Here is a 22,455-nt window from a genome sequence, read left to right as displayed (position 1 = left end):
GGAGGGCCGTCGAGTCATCCTCATTGCACCAGACTGGCCCAGGCGAGCTTGGTATCCGGACCTGCTCCAACTGTCCGTGGAGATGCCGTGGCATCTTCCGGACCGTCCAGACCTGCTCTCGCAAGGTCCGTTTTTCCGCCCGAATTCTGCGGCACTCAAATTGACGGCGTGGCTTTTGAGTCCTGGATTTTGACGGCTTTTGGTATTCCTCCTGAAGTCATCTCCACTATGACTCGGGCCCATAAGTCTTCCTCCGTCAAGATCTATCACAGGACTTGGAAAATTTTCCTGTCCTGGTGTCGCTCTTCCGGCCATTCTCCTTGGCCATTCTCGTTGCCGACCCTTCTGTCTTTTTTACTGTCCGGTCTGCAGCTAGGACTGTCCCTCAACTCTCTCAAGGGACAAGTCTCAGCTCTATCAGTGCTGTTCCAGCGGCGTCTCGCCCGGCTGGCTCAGGTCCGCACCTTCATGCAAGGTGCGTCTCACATCATTCCGCCTTATCGGCGGCCCTTGGATCCCTGGGACCTTAACTTGGTCCTCACGGTATTGCAGAAACCCCCTTTCGAGCCCCTTAGGGAGGTTTCTTTGTATCGTCTTTCTCAAAAGGTGGCCTTTCTAGTTGCCATAACTTCTCTCAGGAGAGTCTCTGATTTGGCTGCGCTCTCCTCGGAGTCACCTTTTTTGGTTTTTCACCAAGACAAGGTAGTTCTCCGTCTGACCCCGGACTTTCTTCCTAAGGTGGTCTCTCCCTTCCACCTTAACCAGGATATTTCCTTGCCTTCCTTCTGTCCGGCCCCTGTTTATCGCTTTGAGAAAGCGCTGCATACTCTAGATCTGGTGCGTGCTCTCCGGATTTATGTGTCTCGCACCGCTGCGCTTAGGCGGTGCACCTCTCTTTTTGTGCTAACCACAGGGCGGCGCAAGGGTCTCTCTGCTTCTAAGCCGACCTTGGCCCGTTGGATTAGATCGACCATTTCGGACGCCTACCAGAGTACTCAGGTGCCTCCCCCGCCGGGGATCAAAGCACACTCGACCAGAGCTGTCTGTGCCTCTTGGGCTTTTAGGCACCAGGCTACGGCTCAACAAGTCTGTCAGGCTGCCACTTGGACTAGCCTGCATACCTTTTCGAAGCACTACCAAGTGCATGCTCATGCTTCGGCAGATGCGAGCTTGGGCAGACGCATCCTTCAGGCGGCTGTCGCCCACTTGTGAAGTTAGGCTCCGCCTACTTCTTAGTTTTTCTGTTTATTCCCACCCAGGGATAGCTTTGGAACGTCCCATGGTATGTGTCTCCCAAAGGAACGATAAAGAAAAAGAGAATTTTGTTACTTACCGTAAATTCTTTTTCTTATAGTTCCGTATTGGGAGACCCAGCACCCTTCCTGTTGCCTGTTGGCAATTTCTTGTTCCGTGTGTTATCACCGGCTGTTGTCATGGACAGAGTCTCCGGTTGTTCCGGTTTTTACTCGGTTCTACTTGTGGGTGGCTATTCTCCTTCAGCTTTTGCACTAAACTGGCCAGGACTGGCTACCAGGGGGTGTATAAGCTCAGAGGGAGGAGCTACACTTTTAAGTGTAGTACTTTGTATGTCCTCCGGAGGTAGAAGCTAAACACCCATGGTATGGGTCTCCCAATACGGAACTATAAGAAAAAGAATTTACGGTAAGTAACAAAATTCTCTTTTTTGTTTTTTTTTCGTGTTTAAAGGGTGTTTCTTAAACTTGCAAGTTATCTCCTATTAGGGGGAAGACACAGATTGCAGAGGGCCCATGTGCGAGAATGGGTCTAGGTCTGCCCCTCCCCCCTGCCTTCACAAGTATAGGTCACAAGTATCACGCCTAAGCAATAAACAAGTTCCATATTTTTTATTATTATTATTATTATTTATTTATAGCGCACAATTGATTCCATGGTGCTGTACATGACAAGAGGTTACTTACAGAATACATATATAAATTACAATAGACAGACTGGTACAGATGGAAGAGGACCCTGCTCTTGCGGGCTTACATTCTATAGGATTTTGGGGTGGAGACAGTAGGTTGAGTGTTGGCCAGGCGGCACTTCCGGCACAGTGGTGAGGCGGTGGTGACGCAGTGGGGTCATTGGATATTATAGGCAGTTCTGCACAGATGAGTTTTCAAGTTGCGTTTGAAGATTGTGAGTTTAGCAGATAGTCTGAAGTGTTGAGGCAGCGAATTCTAGAAGGCTGGGGATGCTCGGGAGAAGTCTTGGAGGTGGTTGCATGAGGAGCGAATGAGAGAGGAGGGGAGAAGGAGATCTTGGGAGGACCGGAGGTTACGTGTTGGAGTGTAGCGGGAGCTTAGTTCAGATATGTATGGAGGAGACAGATTATTGATGGCTTTGTAGGTCAGTGTTAGTAGTTTGATTTGGATACGATGGAAGATTGGGAGCCAATGGAGGGATTTGCAGAGGGGAGAAGTGGGATGACGTTGAGGAGAGAGGTGGATCATTCGTTCAGCAGAATTAAGGATGGACTGGAGTGGTGCAAGATGGTTAGCAGGGAGGCCACTGAGGAGGATGTTGCAATAATCAAGGCGGGAGATGATGATGGCTTGCACTAGCATTTTTGTAGATTGATGATTGAGGAAAGGACGGATTCTGGAAATATTTTTGAGTTGAAGACGGCAGGAGGTGGTGAGGGGTTGCATGTGTGATATGAAGGACAAGGCAGAGTCAAAGGTCACTCTGAGGCACCGAACTTTGGGTACTTGTGAGAGCGTGATATTTAACAACAGAATACAACACAAAAACTCATGTAACTGAGATGTAATATTTACCCCTATATCTGCAAATGATGCCCATGCTTCACCTCTCTGCAGCCACTAATGGACTGAGTTTTCAACAGTTGCTTTGTTCCCCCTCCTTTTTGGCCCTGGAGTAGTTTCTCTGGCCTCATCAGTGGTATGGCCACCCCTGTCCCTATTGCTGAGGACAGGAAAAGGAATAACTTGCTGATCGCTGGGCATCACAGCAATCCATTGAATGGGGTTCTGACCCCCAAGAGCCTTGTCATTAATGGAGCGGAAGTGCTTATGCTTGACCTCCATTTCATTCATTGTCTGTGGGACTGCAGGAGAAAGCAGAGTACAGCGCTTTGCTATTTCCGGCAATCCTGTAGACAATAAATGTAGTGGTGATTTAAGCATGAGCACCTTCATTCTGTTCTAGAGGAGGCTCTGCAGAGCCCCAATTTAGAGATCATGGGGGTCCTGTTGGTTAGGCTCCAGAGATCAGGAATTTATCCCTATTGTATTTATAGATGAATGATAACTTGTGATTTCGGAATAACTTTAAGTTTAAGAGAATGTCTATTCCAGAAGATGCAGAGGTGGAGATATATAAATACTGATAATCTTGTATCCACTTTAGAGTTGTCGCTAATCGATTGGTAGGGCCTGATCCTTTGGCCGTGCCAGTAATCTGTGGCCTCTGGATGGCAGGCTGCCGTCTTCTTTTGATTAGTCGGCCTGGCACAGGGATGACTTTTTGCCAGGCTGGCTAATCAAGACAAGAGCCACAGATGATGACAGTTAAAAGGTGGTGTATTTTTTTAGTTTATGTTCATGGCACCAATATCTACTTCCAGAGATCTGTACCCCGTCCTTGTGGGAATCCTTCAGTCGTTTCCCGCTTTGATCACCTCTTGCAAAGGGAACGTAGTGACTCTCCCCATCCAGCGAGCAGCTGCTGTGATCACTCTACTTTCTCACGTGACCCAGACTGCTGGATGTACAGCCGAGCTGGAGGCGCAACTCCGCAGGTAAGCAACTGGTTAACTACAGGCTATCTGCCCGGGGATTGTAGGGAGTCAGAACCAACTAATACATATGATTGAGTGGGAATAAGGTTTAATAGTTTTATCAAAAGACACTTCTATGCCTGGGCACATTCAGGTTTACCATAAGAATTATTTTAAAATTCAGAACCCCAAATTTGAGTCTGAAGTCATTCTATTGTCAAGGGAGAAATTCGGGTAAGACTGCTAATGGAGTCTTTGTTCAGGGCACCAGGGGCACAGGGCCAAATTAGGTATCTGCACAGATATGAGACTCAATAATCATTGAACACAGAACATGTTCTCTGATTGAGCTCAGGCTTGCGTCTGAACTCGTGTATTCTATAGCTCAGATTTTAGTATTACATTTCAACCTTTAGACATGTACAAAAGTATCAAAATCTGTCTTTTCTCATACATCGAAGCCGCATAGGGAGGGGTGGGGAGTGTAGGTACACACATTTCATCCCACAGATACATTCCTTCTTTGTGTGAAACCACTGATAAACATAAATTCTTTCTTTGTTCATTGTTTGTACATCTGTTCACTCATCCTCGGTTTAACCCTTTGTTGACTATACAGATTAAAATCATATTATGGCGTCTGTGCAATTGCCATATAGAGACAAAGATAATTATACAACTACATCTACATTTAGATTATTTACATACACAGATAATCTTATTACAATCGAACAAACAACCTATAGCCCAGGCTACCTTCACACTATTAGTTATTCCCATTACTGAATTCACTTTTGTTTGCTTTCCAGCACATCTGTAGATGCGGAGCCTCAGATTCCCCCTCCTCCTGTGTCCTGGGCAGACATTACAGGACTGCTACCTTTAGTGGAAGGATGTCTGAGGAGATGTCTTCAGGAAATGTCACATTCTACAATCGGGGACCTTCTCCAGCCGCTCACCACTACATCCATCAACTTTCTGGCTTCTTACTACAAGGCAGCAAGTCGACAGGTGTGCCCAAGTGTTACAGTGATGTATCTCTCATCTAATATATAAAGCTGCGTGTATGTATGTGTGTGTATGCATGTGTGTATGTCCTCTAAAGGAATCCTCGCTGTCGCATTTACAGTCACGAAATTTTGCACGAACACTCCATGTGATTCAGGGAACGTCATAGACTATGTTTGGACGGGAAAATTTAACCCCGCGCTTTACAGTTACTTTCCAAAATACCTGCCTCCATTAAAGACAATGGAGCTGCGAGCCATTAGGTTATTAATAGGAGCTGTGAGTGGTTGCTATAGGAACAAAATAAATTGTTAGTATAAGAAGCTTATGTGTGAGGTAAAAAGATGTCGGTGGGGAGACTGATAGAGAGAGACAGACAGAGGCAGACAGACATGGAAACAGACAGGCAGACAGGGAAACAGACAGAGACAGACAAGTGAAGAGAAAGGGACAGAGATAAGTAAAGAGACAGGGGCAGATGGGGAAAGGGGCAGACGGACATATATATATATATATATATATATATATATATATATATATATATATATATATATATATATATATATATATATATATAAAATATATATTGATTATGAAAAGTCCTCTATAATATAACAATGAGGATTCCTTTCTCTGTAGCCCTCTTTGGATACGGTTTTATGTAATGAGGAGGTTGAGAAGCTGACGGACAGCGTGCTCCTGCCATTCCTGCATCATACATCTGTGCAGCCCTTGTGGGACTCTCTCAGGTAACAGCTTTTCCGACTTATTACATGTTAGTATTTTATTTGTAGGCCTGATCCTGGGAATAGGATACGCTTACGCTTCCAAAAATAATAATTGCAGATAAATCTACTGCTGAACCTATAGTGTGCGTAGTTACAAGAGAGAAATTTATTGGGTAAGAGTTTCCTCCATCCCTATCCTCATGGAGTGAAGGCTCCAAGAAAGGGATTTTGCTGTGAGTACCCAAAATCCTCTGTTTAAATTGTTTTACACCTCACAAAGACTTGTTACTTTGTGTTGGTATTGTTGAGGATAAGAATTAAGTAACCAAAAAAACTTAATTCAGCCATTTCATAGACTCAAATATTTAGTTTAGTTGATGTAGCCTAACACACATATTTATGAATGCTTTTGTTTCTTACTAATTTAATATATATATATATATATATATATATATATATATATATATATTCAGTGAGTTTCCTTCATACAATACACCAGCACATGTAACTTAAAGATGGCTCCTGCATCCTGAACAACACCCAAAAAGTTGAGGTACAGAGGAATTCCCAAAGTTTGGATCAGCCAATCCAGTAGAGACTATGCAAATTCCTATACGTCCTGAGTCCGGCCTGCGATCTTTGATTGGACGATATTTTGTCTACACCCTTTACTTCTCTAGAACTATAAAGGCTTTGTAAGAACAATAAACTGCAGCAGAATCTCCAGTGTCTGTCATGGAGAAGGTTCATAACTGACTCGTAGTCCGTTATTTAATTCTCAAAGTGCACACATGACATTATAATCTGAACATGGCAGTCAGACCTTAAGAGACCCATTGTAGTCTCACCTCAACAGCATATCCAAGTTTGTAGGTGTAACATGGAAAAGTTCGCAGGACATGAATACTTTTTCAAGGCACTGTAACTAATAACGTGATCAGGCAATACATTTCTCAGAATATTATTTTTAATACTTTCCTCTTCTCTCCTTTAAGGTCTTGCTCTGCAGTGTCCAATCCACTGTCCTGCTCGCCATTGCCAGAGTCTGTTAGCAGTATCGTGACATTGAGCTGTGCCGGAGGTAAGCCGCCTCTCAGCCTGGCTGGAAATAAATCTCCCTTCCCTATCCTGACAGCTCTGCTCAACCTCATCTGTAGTATCACCAACATTCACAAGGGACTGGTCAGCAAGGTGAGTGGGGCATGATGGGGAAACGTAGGTTTGCATAAAGGGTGCTTTACACGCTGCGACATCGTTAGCGATCTCGTTAACGATGTAACACGCCAGATTGCACATACAATTTGCAGGTTCTGTGTGTTACCCGTCAAGAAGAATTGAACAGGTATGAGAAAAGTCTCCTGCACTAACACCAATATCAATACTAGTGCAACAATAAAGGAAACACAATGGAACGAAAAAAAAGAAGAGGATAAATAGTTCCAATTTAGTAATAAACAGCAGTCATGTGAGTATTTGTATGAAGCGTTATACTTTTTGTTGTTTATTACTTATTGAATTGGATTTATTTATCATCCTATCAGTTTTTCATGCCAGTGTGCTGTTTGCGCTGTAGACTTTTCTTATACCTATTTTGATGTATTATTTTAGATACATTGAACCAATAGGCTGCATAGTTGTCCATAGACTTTCAGATTTATCATTGTTTTCGGTTATTTACTAGTTGGCACAATTTGGAATAGTAACGCAGAGTAGGTTCTGGAAATTCAGAGAATATTTCCTGTTGTGAATAGTGCCTGTTAGAGATGAGTGAATCCAGCGGTCGGGTGCCACAGGTGTGTCACGGGTGACAGTCATTGGGTTTCTGGCAATAGAAGGTCACAGCATTTGGCTGCCCAAAATGCTCCCTGAATGTCCATTGTTGCTGCTGTTAGTATTCATTGTACTAGGTAGCTTTCCTGCTGGGGTTACAGCTCTTCCCTTTTAAGACCCAGCGAAGCCCTCCTTCCATTCAGCTGATGATTATCAGTATTCTCTTGGTGCTTAAATACTTCCATATTCCTTGGACTGGTGCTGATGATATTATTCAGTTCATACAAGCTCTGGTTGCAAGCAGGCGGCTTGTACTCAGCTGTGGTGTTGTTGCTGTTACTTTTCTGAACTTCTGCCTGAGTCATCTGTGGATAAGTAGTTCATGCTTTTTCCCCTGTGTGTCCTCCTTGTGTCTTCTCTAGTGTTTAGTGCAGTTGACGAAGAGCTCATCCCTCCCGTTCCTTATTTAGGGCCCAGCACTAGGGATACTTAGGGTCAGGTTTCCAGCTTGGCGCATAGGTGCGGCACCTATCTAGGGTGGTGAGGAACTCCAGGGACCAGTAGTTATTTTGGTCAGGGGGTCATCATCTTTTCGTTCCCTAGACACAGGGTTTCGCTTCCCTTTTGCTTGGTATTTCCCCGTACTTAGCGTGACATTGGGTGGGCTTTGAACTGCCTCCTACTTACCATCTCCTCTTTTAATTAGCTGCCTAGTGCGACCTAATCTTTACATCATTACATACACACAATGTCGCACCAGGCCGGCTAATCAAACAGGAGCCAGAAATGCCAACAGATTGAAAGCAGTTCACGGGGCTCCCTATCCAGCCACCATTGGCTTTGCCGTTGGGCCAGGGTCTTAAAAATCTATTCTCACATCTGTAGTGCCTGTTTCCTGTTGACAGCGCTTGCACAGTGACCCTTCTCCATTACCCCCAGCTTCTCACTTGGGTAATAGATAAATCATCATAAATTTACTGATAATAAATCTCTATAATACACTGTGAATATTGCCTCCAAAGTTGATGTTAAAGGTCTTCCATGTTTTTGTAAATGATGCTTAATCTATGCATAATGATATTGTTTAAATTCCTGACATTTTTACGTCTAAACTCTACAAAAGTATTCTAGAAGTGATACCTTTATTGGCTAATCAGAAAAAATATCTTTGCAAGCTTTCAGAGCACAAGGGATCTGAAGGACGTAGGAGCCTTTGTACTCTTAAAGCTGGGGGCTGTGCAGGCGGCAGTGGGGGCTTTGCTGGCTGCGGGCGTTGTGCTGGCTGTGTGGAACAGGGCGGGTGTCACAAATGCTCTATCGGCGGTGAGGGCTTCAAAGAAATGGCACCCGAAGTCGGTGCGTGCGCAGATTGAGCTCTCAGCTCAATGGAAAGCCGAGATCTTATCTGTGCACATGCCACCTCCGGGCACAGTTTTCCTCAAGTCTGCTGTTTAGGGATCAATGAGCCGGAGGCGGCACATGCACGGATGAGATCTTGAGATGAGGGGTCCATCTTTGCATGTGCTGACTCCGGGCACCATTATTTGAAGCCCGCACCACTGACATAGCATCTCACTCGCCGCACCACCCTGCTCCACACAGCCCCCACTGCAGCCAGCACAGCCCCCACCGCTGCCCGCACAGCTCCCACCTCAGCCCGCACAGCCCCCACCGCAGCCCGCACAGCCCCCACCGCAGCCAGCCTAGCCCCCCCCACCGCAGCCAGCCTAGCCCCCCCCACCGCAGCCAGCCTAGCCCCCCCCACCGCAGCCAGCCTAGCCCCTCCCACCGCAGCCAGCCTAGCCCCCCCACCGCAGCCCGCACAGCCCCCCACCGCAGCCCACACAGCCCCCCACCGCTGCCCGCACAGCCCCCACCACAGCCCCCACCGCTGCCCGCACAGCCCCCCCACTGCAGCCAGCACAGCCCCCACCACAGCCAGCACAGCCCCCACCGAAGCCAGCCTAGCCCCCCCACTGCAGCCAGCCTAGCCCCCCCTGTTACGAGGGGGACCTGGGGAAGCGTGCCAAGATGGGAAATGGACAGCTTCCGCCAGTCAAGGTCCACTGTGCGGTGTAAGGGACCGCTGCTATGGTCAGGAAAGAGTGAGCGGGTTGCTACTAGTGATCGTCTGGAATGTCACAGACGATCTATGTACACCGGTCCGCCCTAACCTGTGAGGGTTGTATGGCTCGGGGCTTCTCGATCGGTGTACCTGTTGCACGGGGACGCACAGAGGTGCCTACGCACGTGTGCCAGCGGGAGTCACAGGATATGGCACGAGGGTAGCACAGAGGTGCCCACGCACGTGTGCTTTCAATAACCAGGTGAGTCCGGTGGAGACTCGAGGAGCTCATCTGGGACAGGAACACGGCCTGTTAAAGGAGATACTGCCGGAGCAGCAAGGCAGGAACACGGCCTGCAAACCAGGTGCTGCCTGAGCAGCAAGGGCAAAGCCCACGAAAGACAATAATGCCTGAGCAGTGGCGTGGCAGCACGCTGCCTGACATCCAAACATAGAAGGACGGTCGCGCGCCGCCATGATGGCAGGGGGAGCTTTTAAGGAGGTGTAGCTCCACCCAAGGGCGGGCGCGAGATGGACGTGACCCAATCAGGATTCATGACGTCTTGGCCCGGCCAGTCAAGATTCAGCACACCACCAGCCTCGTTATCGGGCCGTGTGATATCAGTGAGCGAATCAGAAGACGTCACGTGGGGCACATACTCATCTTCCTGCCTCTGGGTCATAAAGGCGGGATCCTCGGTTTCACAATGTGCAGAGACATGGGAAGTCTTGCTGCTTCCCTGAGTATCCATCCTTTGCACACTGCGCAACCTCCCCGACCCTCTGTGATGCTGAGCAGGAGGGCTCGTGGCAGACAAGGGATGGGAGACCACTCCATTCCTTGCAAGGGGAGAACCACTAGGTGTCACTCTTCTGCTGCGTCTCCAAGGAGGCAACTCCTGCAGACTGCGCAGTCTCCCAGACCTTTGGTGCTGCTGAGCAGGAGGGATCGCGGCAGACAAGGAATGGGGGACCACCTCATTCCTTGCAACAGGAGAGCCACGAGGTGTAACGCCCGCACAGCCCCCCACTGCAGCCCGCACAGCCCCCCACTGCAGCCCGCACAGCCCCCCACCGCAGTCCACACAGCCCCCCACCACTGCCCGCACAGCCCCCACCGCGGCACGCACAGCCCCCATCGCAGCCTGCACAGCCCCTCATCACAGCCCGCACAGCGCCCATTCTCCACTCCCTGGTAAGCTACATTAACATTATAAGACGCACCCCTCATTTTCTTCCCAAATTTTTGTCACAAACACTGACTTACAGTATAGGTACCTAAATACTGCCACATGGGGGCACTATAATACTACTGTAGCAAATAGGACCTGGTCGTACAGCACTGTCAGATGTGGTCGGCGTTCCCTATTCATTTGTTTGGTACTTCTAACCACCTCTCCACTGGTAGCAGCACCCGTCAGGGTCCCGTTCTCAAGATAGATTTGGGTCCCATTGGTGGGATTTGCACCTATCCTATATTTATGGCATATTTTGTGGATATACGAGAAATATACGAGATGGGAATACCTGGTATTCCTCATTTGCTCATCCAAATAGTGTTTACTTGGGAATGCCATTTTACATTAGTTTTGCTCACTTGGTCGATAAATAGTTTGAACTCCTTCATTTGTGTTAAAGGGATTGTCTGGGCTTATGGTATTACTGACCTATCTACATAAGTCATTAATAGTAGATCGGTGGGGGTCTGACCCCCTCTGCCCCCACCAAATAGCTGATTTTTGCTCTGGCCGCATGTGAACTCTTTCAAAGGAACCGTTGAGTGCAAAGCTGCTGGCCATTACCGGATACTGCTGGAAAGCAAAAAAAAAAAAAAATAGGAGCTGCGCTATCATCAATATAAAGGTGGATGTATGACAGAGCTCAGTCCAAACTATGACGTCTGGGTGCTGTACTATTGCTGTGTGGTCACATATGGTTTCTGTTTTGCTTTTCTTGCAGTTTTCCTTTATCCTGGAACACAAAGGACTCCAAAACTACTTAGTGAAGATAAGTGACTGTCCGACCCCACCAGGGACTCCATCCTCCAGCTGGCTCCTGCGACATGAATACCACCTGCAGTACTTTGTATTATCTCTGCTGTACAAAGTGGTCAGTTCTGCTCTTTTTTTTATGTCTCATTTATTTAACGAGGACCAACCACCAGGATTTTCCTGTATAAATCAAAGCCATTGCTATACTGGTGCTATCATGCTGATTCTAAACATACCTTTAGTTGTGGGATCGGATGTATAGTTTCTGAAATACAGGCAAGTAAAGTCTGTGAAATTCACGTTTACTTGATTGATAGGTGCAACAGAATATCTAATAGGTGGGTTGAGTTTTGCTAGTTTTTCCCGCCGCTGTCTGCCTGCCTGTCCTTCCTCCCCCTGTCCTTCTGTCCTTCCTCTCCCTTTCCTTCCCCCCTGTCCTTCCTCCCACTGTCCTTCCTCCCGCTGTCCTTCCTCCCCCTGTCCTTCCTCCCCCTGTCCTTCCTCCCCCTCTCCTTCCTCCCGCTGTCCTTCCTCCCGCTGTCCTTCCTCCCGCTGTCCTTCCTCCCGCTGTCCTTCCTCCCGCTGTCCTTCCTCCCGCTGTCCTTCCTCCCGCTGTCCTTCCTCCCGCTGTCCTTCCTCCCCCTGTCCTTCCTCCCCCTGTCCTTTCCCTGTCCTTCCTCCCCCTGTCCTTCCTCCCCTTGCCCTTCCTCCCCTTGCACTTCCTCCCCTTGTCCTTCCTCCCCTTGTCCTTCCTCCCCCTGTCCTTCCTCCCCCTGTCCTTCCTCCCCCTGTCCTTCCTCCCCCTGTCCTTCCTCCCTCTGTCCTTCCTCCCCTTGTCCTTCCTCCCCTTGTCCTCCCTCCCCTTGTCCTTCCTTCCCTTGTCTTTCCTCCCCTTGTCCTTCCTCCCTTTGTCCTTCCTCTTTTTGTCCTTCCTCCCCTTGTCCTTCCTCCCCTTGTCCTTCCTCCCCTTGTCCTTCCTCCCCTTGTCCTTCCTCCCCTTGTCCTTCCTCCCCTTGTCCTTCCTCCCCCTGTCCTTCCTCCCCCTGTCCTTCCTCCCCCTGTCCTTCCTCCCCCTGTCCTTCCTCCCCCTGTCCTTCCTCCCCCTGTCCTTCCTCCCCTTGCCCTTCCTCCCCTTGCCCTTCCTCCCCCTGTCCTTCCTCCCCCTGTCCTTCCTCCCCCTGTCCTTCCTCCCCCTGTCCTTCCTCCCCCTGTCCTTCCTCCCCCTGTCCTTCCTCCCCCTGTCCTTCCTCCCCCTGTCCTTCCTCCCCCTGTCCTTCCTCCCCTTGTCCTTCCTTCCCTTGTCCTTCCTTCCCTTGTCCTTCCTCCCCTTGTCCTTCCTCCCCTTGTCCTTCCTCTTTTTGTCCTTCCTCCCCTTGTCCTTCCTCCCCTTGTCCTTCCTCCCCTTGTCCTTCCTCCCCTTGTCCTTCCTTCCCCTGTCCTTCCTCCCCCTGTCCTTCCTCCCCCTGTAATAACAGACGGGGAGGAAGTACAGGCAGACAGGGGCGGGAATAGCTATCAAAACCCGATCCACCTATTAGATATTTTGTTGCACCTATCAATCAAGTAACCGTGCATTTCACAAACTTTACTTGCCTGTATTTCAGAAAGTATACATCCGATCCCACAACTACAGGTATGTATAGAATCAGCATGATAGCGCCAGTATAGCACTGGCTTTAGTTTATACAGGAAAATCCTAGTGGGTGGTCCTCTTTAATACATCAATTTCCTGTTTGCTCAGTCAAATATATATTTTTTAGTATTTCTTAGTCTCTTCTTTTTTTATTTCCATTATATTATTCTGATTTCTGAACAGATTTGTAATAACTTTTATTATTTCCTTTGCAACAGGCCGCCATATCTGCAGAGCAGTCCTCCCAGCATACAGCACTTGGTCACTCCGTCTCCCTCTCTTTACTGAGTCGACTCTTGCCCGGCAGTGAGCATCTAGCCCATAAATTGATTTCTTCCTTTACTTTCAATCCAGCTTTTATGCCGTAAGTCATCACAGTGTAACGTGGTTACAAAAGTGACTAGTAGATTGTATAAATATTGCTTTTTATTGTGTTTGATTGCTCAGCTAGGTATAATCAGTAACTTATCTGGGGTTCTCGCCCTCCCCAGCCTGAGAATACCGGGCCGCCGTTGTGTTTACACCTCGGCTGGACGGTAAAAATACGGCGGAGCCCACGCTTTTTTTTTCCATTTTTTATTTTTAATATGTACGTTTGATTTCTATTGTATGCTTGTCTGTGTGTGTGTGAGCTGTGTGTGTTTACTCTCTGCTCCGCTTCCTCTTCCTCTCCTAATAACATCACTTCCTTGCAATACGCAGGCAGTGATGAACATTCTGTCCTGAAAAACGCGAAATAACGCAGGAATAGCGCAGGAAAATGCAACGAAACGCATATCATTTGCTGCATGCGTTATTCCCTGCGGTATTTCATGATTACATTTTAGTCAATGGAGTGAAAAATCACAGGTACCTGCAGAAAAGAAGTGACATGCAATTCTTTTTCCTGCAGAAAACATGCAGCAAAACCTGTAGGTGACGAAAACCACAGTGTGCGCACAGCATTTTTTTTACCATATTTTTTGCTGGAGAAGCACTGCAGAAAGCTTATGAACATTTTCTGCAGCAAAACATGCAGCAAAACCGCGGTAAAAACCGCAGCATGCGTACAGGGCCTTAAACTTAGTCAAAACCATGTGAAAACTGCATACGGTTTTGACCTATTTTTTTTTTTGCCAGAGCGTGCAAATCTGGTGCAGGAAATTTCTGCAACATGTGCACCTAGCCTTATAAAGCTCTTATGCTACTTTCCTCATTTACTTTAGAATTAAGGCTCTGTGTGCACGTTGCGTATTTGCGTTGCAGTTACGCTGCGTATTGCACTGCAGCATAACTGCATGCGTCCTGCGTCCCCAGCACAATCTATGAAGATTGTGCAAAATCCATGCACACATTGCATTTTAGATCGCAAAGATTTGCATGCAGCCAAAACGCTGCATTCTAAAAAGCAACATGTCACTTATTCCGTGCACTTTGGATGCAGGTCCCGCTCTGTCTATGGTGGGGGCTGCATCCAGAGCGCATGAAATCGGCTTTTTCACTGCATTCATTACACATTGTTTCTGCAGCGATTTGAAGCGCACATGTACTGTCAAATCAGTGCAGAAATTTCTGCAGGGACACGACGCAACGTGGGCACATAGCCTTAGCAAAAATGCATGTTTTAAATTTCACTGGGGGCAAGTAGAATAGGTGTAAGGTATAGGAGACCCACAAAACGTACACTATTAGAACATTACTTTTATTGAATCCATTTAAAAATCTAAATAATAATTAAAATAATATTGATCCCCAATTCAGCAATCTATGCATATGAATAATGAAGGCAATTAGAGGAGAAGTGCAGCACAAACCACCCGGTATATTAAAGCATCCAATTTATAGGTGTACATTAAAAAGCAAAAATCCTTCCTGCCCCCATCCTGGGCTGTGGTCACGACGGACGCGAGCCTGTCAGGGTGGGGAGCGTTTTTTCTCCACCACAGGGCTCAGGGAACCTGGACTCCGATAGATTCCTCCCTTCAGATCAATGTTCTGGAGATAAGGGCAGTGTATCTAGCCCTAAAGGCGTTCCATCGGTGGCTGGAGGGCAGGCAGATCCGCATACAGTCGGACAACGCCACGGCGGTCGCGTACATCAACCACCAGGGCGGCACGCGCAGCCGTCAAGCCTTCCAGGAAGTCCGGCGGATTCTGCTGTGGGCGGAGGCCACAGCCTCCACCATCTCCGCAGTTCACATCCCGGGCGTAGAAAACTGGGAAGCAGACTTTCTCAGTTGTCAGGGCATGGATGCGGGGGAATGGTCTCTTCACCCAGACGTGTTTCGAGAGATCTGTCGCCGCTGGGGAATGCCGGACGTCGATCTCATGGAGTCACGGCACAACAACAAGGTCCCGGCCTTCATGGCACGGTCTCAAGATCACAGAGCTTTGGCGGCGGACGTGTTAGTTCAGGATTGGTCGCAGTTTCGACTCCCTTATGTGTTTCCTCCTCTGGCGATGTTGCCCAGAGTGTTACGCAAGATCAGATCCGACTGTCGTCGCGCCATTCTCGTCGCTCCAGATTGGCCGAGGCGGTCGTGGTACCCGGATCTGTGGCATCTCACGGTGGGTCAGCCGTGGGCGCTTCCAGACCGCACAGACCTCCTGTCACAAGGCCCGTTTTTCCATCTGAATTCTGCGGCCCTCAACCTGACTGTGTGGCCATTGAGTCCTGGCTCCTAGCGTCGTCGGGTTTATCGCAGGATGTCATTGCCACTATGAGACAGGCCAGGAAACCAACGTCCGCCAAGATCTATTACAGGTCGTGGCGGATCTTCTTGTCCTGGTGCTCTGATAAGGGTTTTACTCCCTGGCCTTTTGCCTTACCCATTTTTCTTTCATTCCTTCAATCCGGAATGGACAAGGGTTTGTCACTCGGCTCTCTCAAGGGACAAGTATCGGCGCTCTCAGTATTTTTTCAAAAGCGCCTGGCAAGGCTTCCGCAGGTCCGCACGTTCCTGCAGGGAGTTTGCCACATAGTTCCACCCTACAAGCGTCCGCTGGAACCCTGGGATCTTAACAGGGTGTTAATGGCTCTTCAAAAACCACCTTTCGAGCCGCTGAGGGATGTTTCTTTATCGCGTCTTTCGCAGAAGGTGGCTTTTCTTGTGGCAATTACCTCACTCCGAAGAGTGTCGGAGCTTGCAGCGCTGTCATGCACATCCCCTTTCCTGGTTTTTCACCAGGATAAGGTGGTTCTACGTCCTATCCCGGAGTTTCTCCCTAAGGTGGTATCTCCTTTTCATCTCAATCAGGATATCTCCTTACCGTCATTTTGCCCTCATCCAGTTCACCAGTGTGAAAAGGATTTGCATTCATTAGATCTAGTGAGAGCACTCCGGCTCTACGTGTCTCGCACGGCGCCCCTGCGCCGTTCAGATGCGCTCTTTGTCCTGGTCGCTGGCCAGCGTAAGGGTTCGCAGGCTTCCAAGTCAACTTTGGCTCGGTGGATCAAGGAACCGATTCTTGAAGCCTACCGTTCTTCGGGGCTTCCTCTTCCTTCGGGGCTGAAAGCCCATTCTACCAGAGCCGTGGGTGCGTCCTGGGCATTGCGACACCGGGCTACGGCTCAGCAGGTGTGTCAGGCAGCTACCTGGTCTAGTCTGCACACCTTCACAAAACACTATCAGGTGCATACCTATGCTTCGGCAGATGCCAGTCTAGGTAGGCGAGTCCTTCAGGCGGCGGTTGCCCACCTGTAGGAAGGGGTCGTTTTTCGGCTCTCTGTTATTGAGGTATTCTTTTACCCACCCAGGGACTGCTTTTGGACGTCCCAATTGTCTGGGTCTCCCAATGGAGCGACAAAGAAGAAGGGAATTTTGTTTACTTACCGTAAATTCCTTTTCTTCTAGCTCCTATTGGGAGACCCAGCACCCGCCCCTTTTTCCTTCGGGCTGTTTGTTCTTTTGTGTACACATGTTGTTCATGTTGAATTGTTCCTTTGGTTCATGGTTTTCAGTTCTCCGAACATCCTTCGGATTGAATTTACCTTAGACCAATTTATAAGTTTCCTCCTTCCTGCTTTTGCACCAAAACTGAGGAGCCCGTGATGCACGGGAGGGTGTATAGGCAGAGGGGAGGGGTTACACTTTTTTAAGGTGTAATACTTTGTGTGGCCTCCGGAGGCAGAAGCTATACACCCAATTGTCTGGGTCTCCCAATAGGAGCTAGAAGAAAAGGAATTTACGGTAAGTAAACAAAATTCCCTTCTTTCTGACGCGTTTCTGGCACTGAGGTGCCTTTTAATCGTAGCATAATGTTTTAAAATACCAGATTGTTTGTGCTGCACACCTCCTCTAATCACCTTCATTGATCCTTGCTGCTCTGCACCAGTACAGGATTAGCACCAAAAAGCTCAGGTTAATTTGGTTATTCAATAAGCTTTAGAAAGGGATAATTTAGCCCCACTGAAGACTTGGTGGTTGCTGGCAGATACCTTCTGTGTACATTGCTGTACAGTATGTGTATAAAACGAGAAATAGGGGCTCATGCATCAAAATTGTATTAAACAATGCTCATGTTATCCACAGTAACCAATGGACACTTCTTATGAAGCCCAGGGAGTTTATTGTGGTTTTCTTCTGAAGCTGACAACTGTCCCAGGGCTCATCTTTAAAGGCGTTCTCTGAGATTGTGATAAAAATTGGCCTCCATCACATATTTCAAGCTGCAACTAGTGGCACTTGGCGCTTGCTATTGCTCATTACTCGATCGAGCATCAGAGTTTAAAAATGCATGAGTTTCCCATTGACTTCTATTATACTCTGTACTTGAGTCGCGCCCAAACACCCCAATGCTCAATCGAGTAACGAGCAGTGGTGAATACGCTCGCTCATTACTAGGTGCAACATTTCCCAGTCACGTTTCGGGATGAGTTGCAGCCTGAATAACCATTGTGGTGAAAGAAACTGGCAGAAGAACAGCATCATGAATAAACACAATTGATCTGCTCAATCACCCATGGAGCAGGGCTGGAACAGGAGAAAAATAAAACTCTTGGCTGACTGAGCACAACACGCTTATTTTTTTTTATCGTTCCTATGGGAGACCCAGACATTGGGTGTATAGCTTCTGCCTCCGGAGGACACACAAAGTACTACACTAAAAAGTGTAGCTCCTCCCTCTGAGCCTATACACCCCCTGGAGAACCAGATCTAGCCAGTTCATTGCTTTGTGTTCAGGAGGCATACATCCACACATGCATTCTCATCTGATTTTTCATTTTTGGAAAGATTTTGAAGAAAAGCGGGTCCAAGTCTGGACCCCCGGCATGTCCCTTCTCACCCCACTGTGTCGGCGGTGCTGTTAAGGTTGATTCCAAGGCTGGAGCCTTACATGCCGCGCTCCTTCACCATCCCTCGGGCTCTGGCTTGAAGTGGGAGCCAGCACGGTTCTCCATGCTTTGCAGGAGACCGGTCTCCATCCGCAGCCCTTCAGGATCCTGCTGGACGGAGCACTCATCCCCAGGGACATGGCCCTGCGTCTCAGCAAGCTAAGTACCTGAGACGTTTATATTCTGGGGGTCCCTGTACTTTATTATGTGGGGAGAGTGTGCTGAGTGAGTTTTCTGACATTTCCGGCCGGTTCTCTGGCTGTCGCCTGAGAACCGCGCCGAGGGTGCCTGCGCGCCGGCCGCACCGCTCAAATTTAGGCCCCGGCTTCGCCGGATGCCTACTTTCGGTTTCACTGCCCTCGCATGGCATTCATGCAGAAGAGGGACAGCGCGGCTCCGCCCAGCGGCCGTTCTACACAGGGGAGAGACACTCCTCACTGAGTACATGTCTCCTCCCCTGTAAGTCTCTTTGGCCCTCCAGATCCCGCTCTCAGGGTTGGCCCCGCCCCCTCTCCTCGCTCCGGCGCCATTTTATCAGCGTTTTTTCTGCAATCAGCAAGAGCCCCCACTTCAGCAGCATGTCTCACACGAGGAGCAAGGCTCCAAAGCTGTATTCAGTATGCACTGCATGTAAGCTCGTGCTGCCTGAACCGAGCACATATCCACATTGTGATGCCTGCTCTAACCTGACAATGCCTCAGCCTGGAATCGCCCCCCCAGTGGTCTCTCCGGCTGCTCCGGCTCCTGTGGCTGAACCCCCGGCTTGGGTAGAATCCTTCTCTAGGTCAATCTCCCAGTCTTTTGCCGACTCCATGGGACAGCTGTCACGGACTTTGCTGAACATGCATCAGCCCCCTTCACAGGGTGCCTCTGCTGCTAGGGCTCTCTCAGCGGAGCTCACAGAGGATTCATCATCTGGTCCCAGACCCCGTCCTCCTAAAAGGAGACGCAGGGCTCCCTCTCCTTCCTCGTCCCGCGGCTCTGTTTCAGAAGCTGACTCGCCGGACGAGGAGGATGCCTTTACTGGGGGCTCGGAGGCTACCTCCATGTGCCCCATTGATCTGTCCGAAAGTGACTCAGATGTTAGTGATTTGATTGCGTCCATTAATTCTGTACTGGACCTCAATCCGCCAGTATCAGAGGAACAACCCTCTCTGGCAGAAAAGCACCAGTTTACCTTGCCTAAGAGGACAAGGAGTGTGTTCTTTAACCACTCCAGTTTTCAGGCCACTGTGTCCAAGCCCAGAGCCTGTCCTGACAAACGCTTCCCAAAGCGTGGTTCTGATGACCGTTTTCCCTTTCCACCTGAGGTGGTCAAGGAGTGGGCTCATTCACCTAAGGTAGACCCCCCCGGTGTCTAGACTCTCAGCCCGGACCGTTGTATCAGTGGCTGATGGCACCTCTCTTAAGGATTCCACTGACCGCCAGGTTGACCTTCTGGCCAAATCTGTATATGAGGCGGCAGGGGCCTCGTTCTCCCCATCTTTTGCAGCAGTGTGGGCTCTCAAAGCCATCTCTGCTTCTCTAGAGGAGATGCATTCCCTCACCAGGGAATCTATGCCCGAAATGGTTGCCTTAACTTCCCAACCTTCAGCTTTTTCATCCTATGCCATGTTTGCCATGCTGGAGGCTTCTCACCGCACTGCGGTGGCTTCGGCTAATTCCCTCGCTATCCGCAGGATCTTGTGGCTTCGAGAGTGGAAGGCAGATGCTTCTTCAAAGAAGTACCTTGCTGGGCTCCCTTTTGCTGGGTCCAGGCTATTCGGTGAACAACTGGATGAAATTATTAAGGAAGCTACTGGCGGGAAGAGTACTTCCATGCCACAAACCAAAACCAGGAAACCTGTCCAGGGTAGGAACCAGTCGAGGTTTCGTTCCTTTCGTTCCTCCAACTGGTTGTCCTCTAAGCCCTCGGCCTCGTCCACTAACTCAGCCAAGGACCAGAAATCCAACTGGCGCCCAAAAGCGCGTCCACAGAAGACCGCAGGAGCTGCTGCCACTAAGGCAGCCTCCTCTTGACTATCTGTCCACGCCAGCAACGTCCTTAGTCGGTGGCAGGCTCTCCCACTTTGGCGACGTGTGGTTTCAACACGTCTCCGATCAGTGGGTGCGGGATATCATCTCCCACGGCTACAGGATAGAATACTCTTCCAGCCCGCCAAACAGATTTTTTCTGTCAACTCCCCCCTGCTCCAAGGCCGCCGCCTTCTCTCAGGCCGTGGCATCCTTGCAGGCCAACGGAGTAATTGTACCGGTTCCCGCCCGGGAACGGTTCAGAGGTTTCTACTCAAATCTCTTCCTAGTCCCCAAAAAGGACGGTTCCTTCCGGCCCATCCTGGATCTCAAGCTTCTCAACAAGCATGTTCAGGTGCGGCATTTTCGCATGGAGTCTCTGCGATCAGTCATTGCCTCAATGACCCAACGGGATTTCCTGGCATCCATCGACATCAGAGATGCCTATCTGCATGTGCCAATTGCAGTTTCACACCAGCGTTGGCTACGTTTTGCAATCTGAGAGGAACATTTCCAATTCGTGGCTCTCCCCTTCGGGTTAGCCACGGCCCCTCGGGTATTCACCAAGGTCATGGCAGCAGTGGTTGCGGTTCTGCACCTCCAGGGGTTGGCAGTGATTCCTTACCTGGACGACCTTCTAGTCAAGGCTTCATCCAGCGCAGACTGTCAGCGGAGTGTCTCGCTCACTCTCGCCACCCTAGCCCAATTCGGGTGGCTGGTCAATCTGCCCAAATCCACTCTGACTCCGACCCAGAGGCTCACGTACCTAGGGATGCAGTTCGAGACTCTGCCGGCACTTGTGAAGTTGCCCTTGATCAAACAGCAGTCCCTCCAACTGGCGGTGCGCTCTCTGCTGAGGCCCCGCCGTCATTCCATCAGGCACCTAATGCAGGTGCTGGGTCAGATGATGGCGTTAATGGAGGCTGTTCCCTTTGCCCAGTTCCATCTGCGTCCTCTGCAGCTGGACATTCTCCGCTGTTGGGACAAGCGGACTTCCTCCTTGCACAGGCTAGTGGCTCTGTCGCCACAGACCAGGAGCTCTCTTCAGTGGTGGCTTCGGCCCCTCTCTCTGTCTCAGGGGCGCTCCTTCCTGGCCCCGTCCTGGGTGATCCTCACCACGGATGCCAGTCTATCCGGCTGGGGAGCGGTATGTCTCCACCACCGAGCGCAGGGCACTTGGACTCCGTCCGAGTCAGCCCTCTCGATCAATGTGCTGGAAACCAGAGCTGTGCTTCTAGCTCTCCTAGCCTTTCACCACCTGTTGGCGGGCAAGCACATCCGAGTCCAGTCAGACAACGCGACAGCGGTTGCCTACATCAATCACCAAGGCGGGACACGCAGCCGCCTGGCAATGTTGGAGGTTCAACGCATCCTTCAATGGACGGAGGACTCCAAGTCCACCATATCCGCAGTCCACATCCCATGCGTGGAAAACTGGGAAGCAGATTATCTCAGCCGTCAAACCGTGGACAGTGGCGAGTGGTCCCTGCATCCGGCAGTGTTTCAGTCAATCTGCCGCAAGTGGGGCACTCCGGAAGTGGACCTAATGGCATCCCGTCACAACAACAAGGTTCCGGTTTACGTGGCTCGCTCCCACGATCCTCAGGCCTTTGCAGCGGACGCTCTGGTTCAAGACTGGTCCCAGTTTCGTCTGTCCTACGTGTTTCCCCCTCTAGCTCTCTTGCCCAGAGTTCTGCGCAAGATCAGAATGGAGGGCCATCGAGTCATCCTCATTGCTCCGGACTGGCCCAGGCGAGCTTGGTACCCAGACCTGCTCCATCTGTCCGTAGAGGTGCCGTGGTATCTTCTGTACCGTCCAGACCTTCTCTCACAAGGTCCGTTTTTCCGCCAGAATTCTGCGGCTCTCAGATTGACGGCGTGGCTCTTGAGTCCTGGATCTTGACGGCTTCTGGTATTCCTCCTGAAGTCATTTCCACTATGACTCGGGCTCGGAAGTCTTCCTCGGCCAAAATCTATCACAGGACTTGGAGAATTTTCCTGTCCTGGTGTCGCTCTTCCGGCCATGCTCCTTGGCCTTTTTCCTTGCCGACCCTTCTGTCCTTTCTACAGTCCGGTCTGCAGCTAGGACTATCCCTCAATTCCCTCAAGGGACAAGTCTCGGCTCTGTCAGTTCTGTTCCAGCGGCGTATCGCCAGGCTGGCTCAAGTGC

The 22,455-nt window shown here is 49.6% G+C and overlaps 1 protein-coding gene across 3 annotated transcripts in view; it reads left to right on the top strand.

Annotated features, from left to right (window-relative positions):
* RPAP1 (RNA polymerase II associated protein 1) overlaps nt 1-22,455 on the top strand; it is a 336,543-nt gene that overhangs the window by 129,224 nt on the left and 184,864 nt on the right. For all 3 annotated transcript variants that reach the window (XR_012727659.1, XR_012727658.1, XM_075330058.1), the window contains exons 16-21: nt 3,611-3,784; nt 4,573-4,774; nt 5,411-5,520; nt 6,495-6,690; nt 11,294-11,443; nt 13,177-13,322. Coding sequence is in view for 1 of the 3 variants with exons in the window: in XM_075330058.1 (XP_075186173.1) it covers nt 3,611-3,784; nt 4,573-4,774; nt 5,411-5,520; nt 6,495-6,690; nt 11,294-11,443; nt 13,177-13,322 (978 nt within the window). In the remaining 2 variants the exon portion in view is untranslated. The remainder of the gene's footprint in view (nt 1-3,610; nt 3,785-4,572; nt 4,775-5,410; nt 5,521-6,494; nt 6,691-11,293; nt 11,444-13,176; nt 13,323-22,455) is intronic.

The sequence above is a fragment of the Anomaloglossus baeobatrachus genome, chromosome 12 (genome assembly GCF_048569485.1).
Source record: "Anomaloglossus baeobatrachus isolate aAnoBae1 chromosome 12, aAnoBae1.hap1, whole genome shotgun sequence".
Lineage (NCBI taxonomy): Eukaryota > Metazoa > Chordata > Amphibia > Anura > Aromobatidae > Anomaloglossus > Anomaloglossus baeobatrachus.
This window is presented reverse-complemented; position numbering and strand designations above follow the sequence as displayed.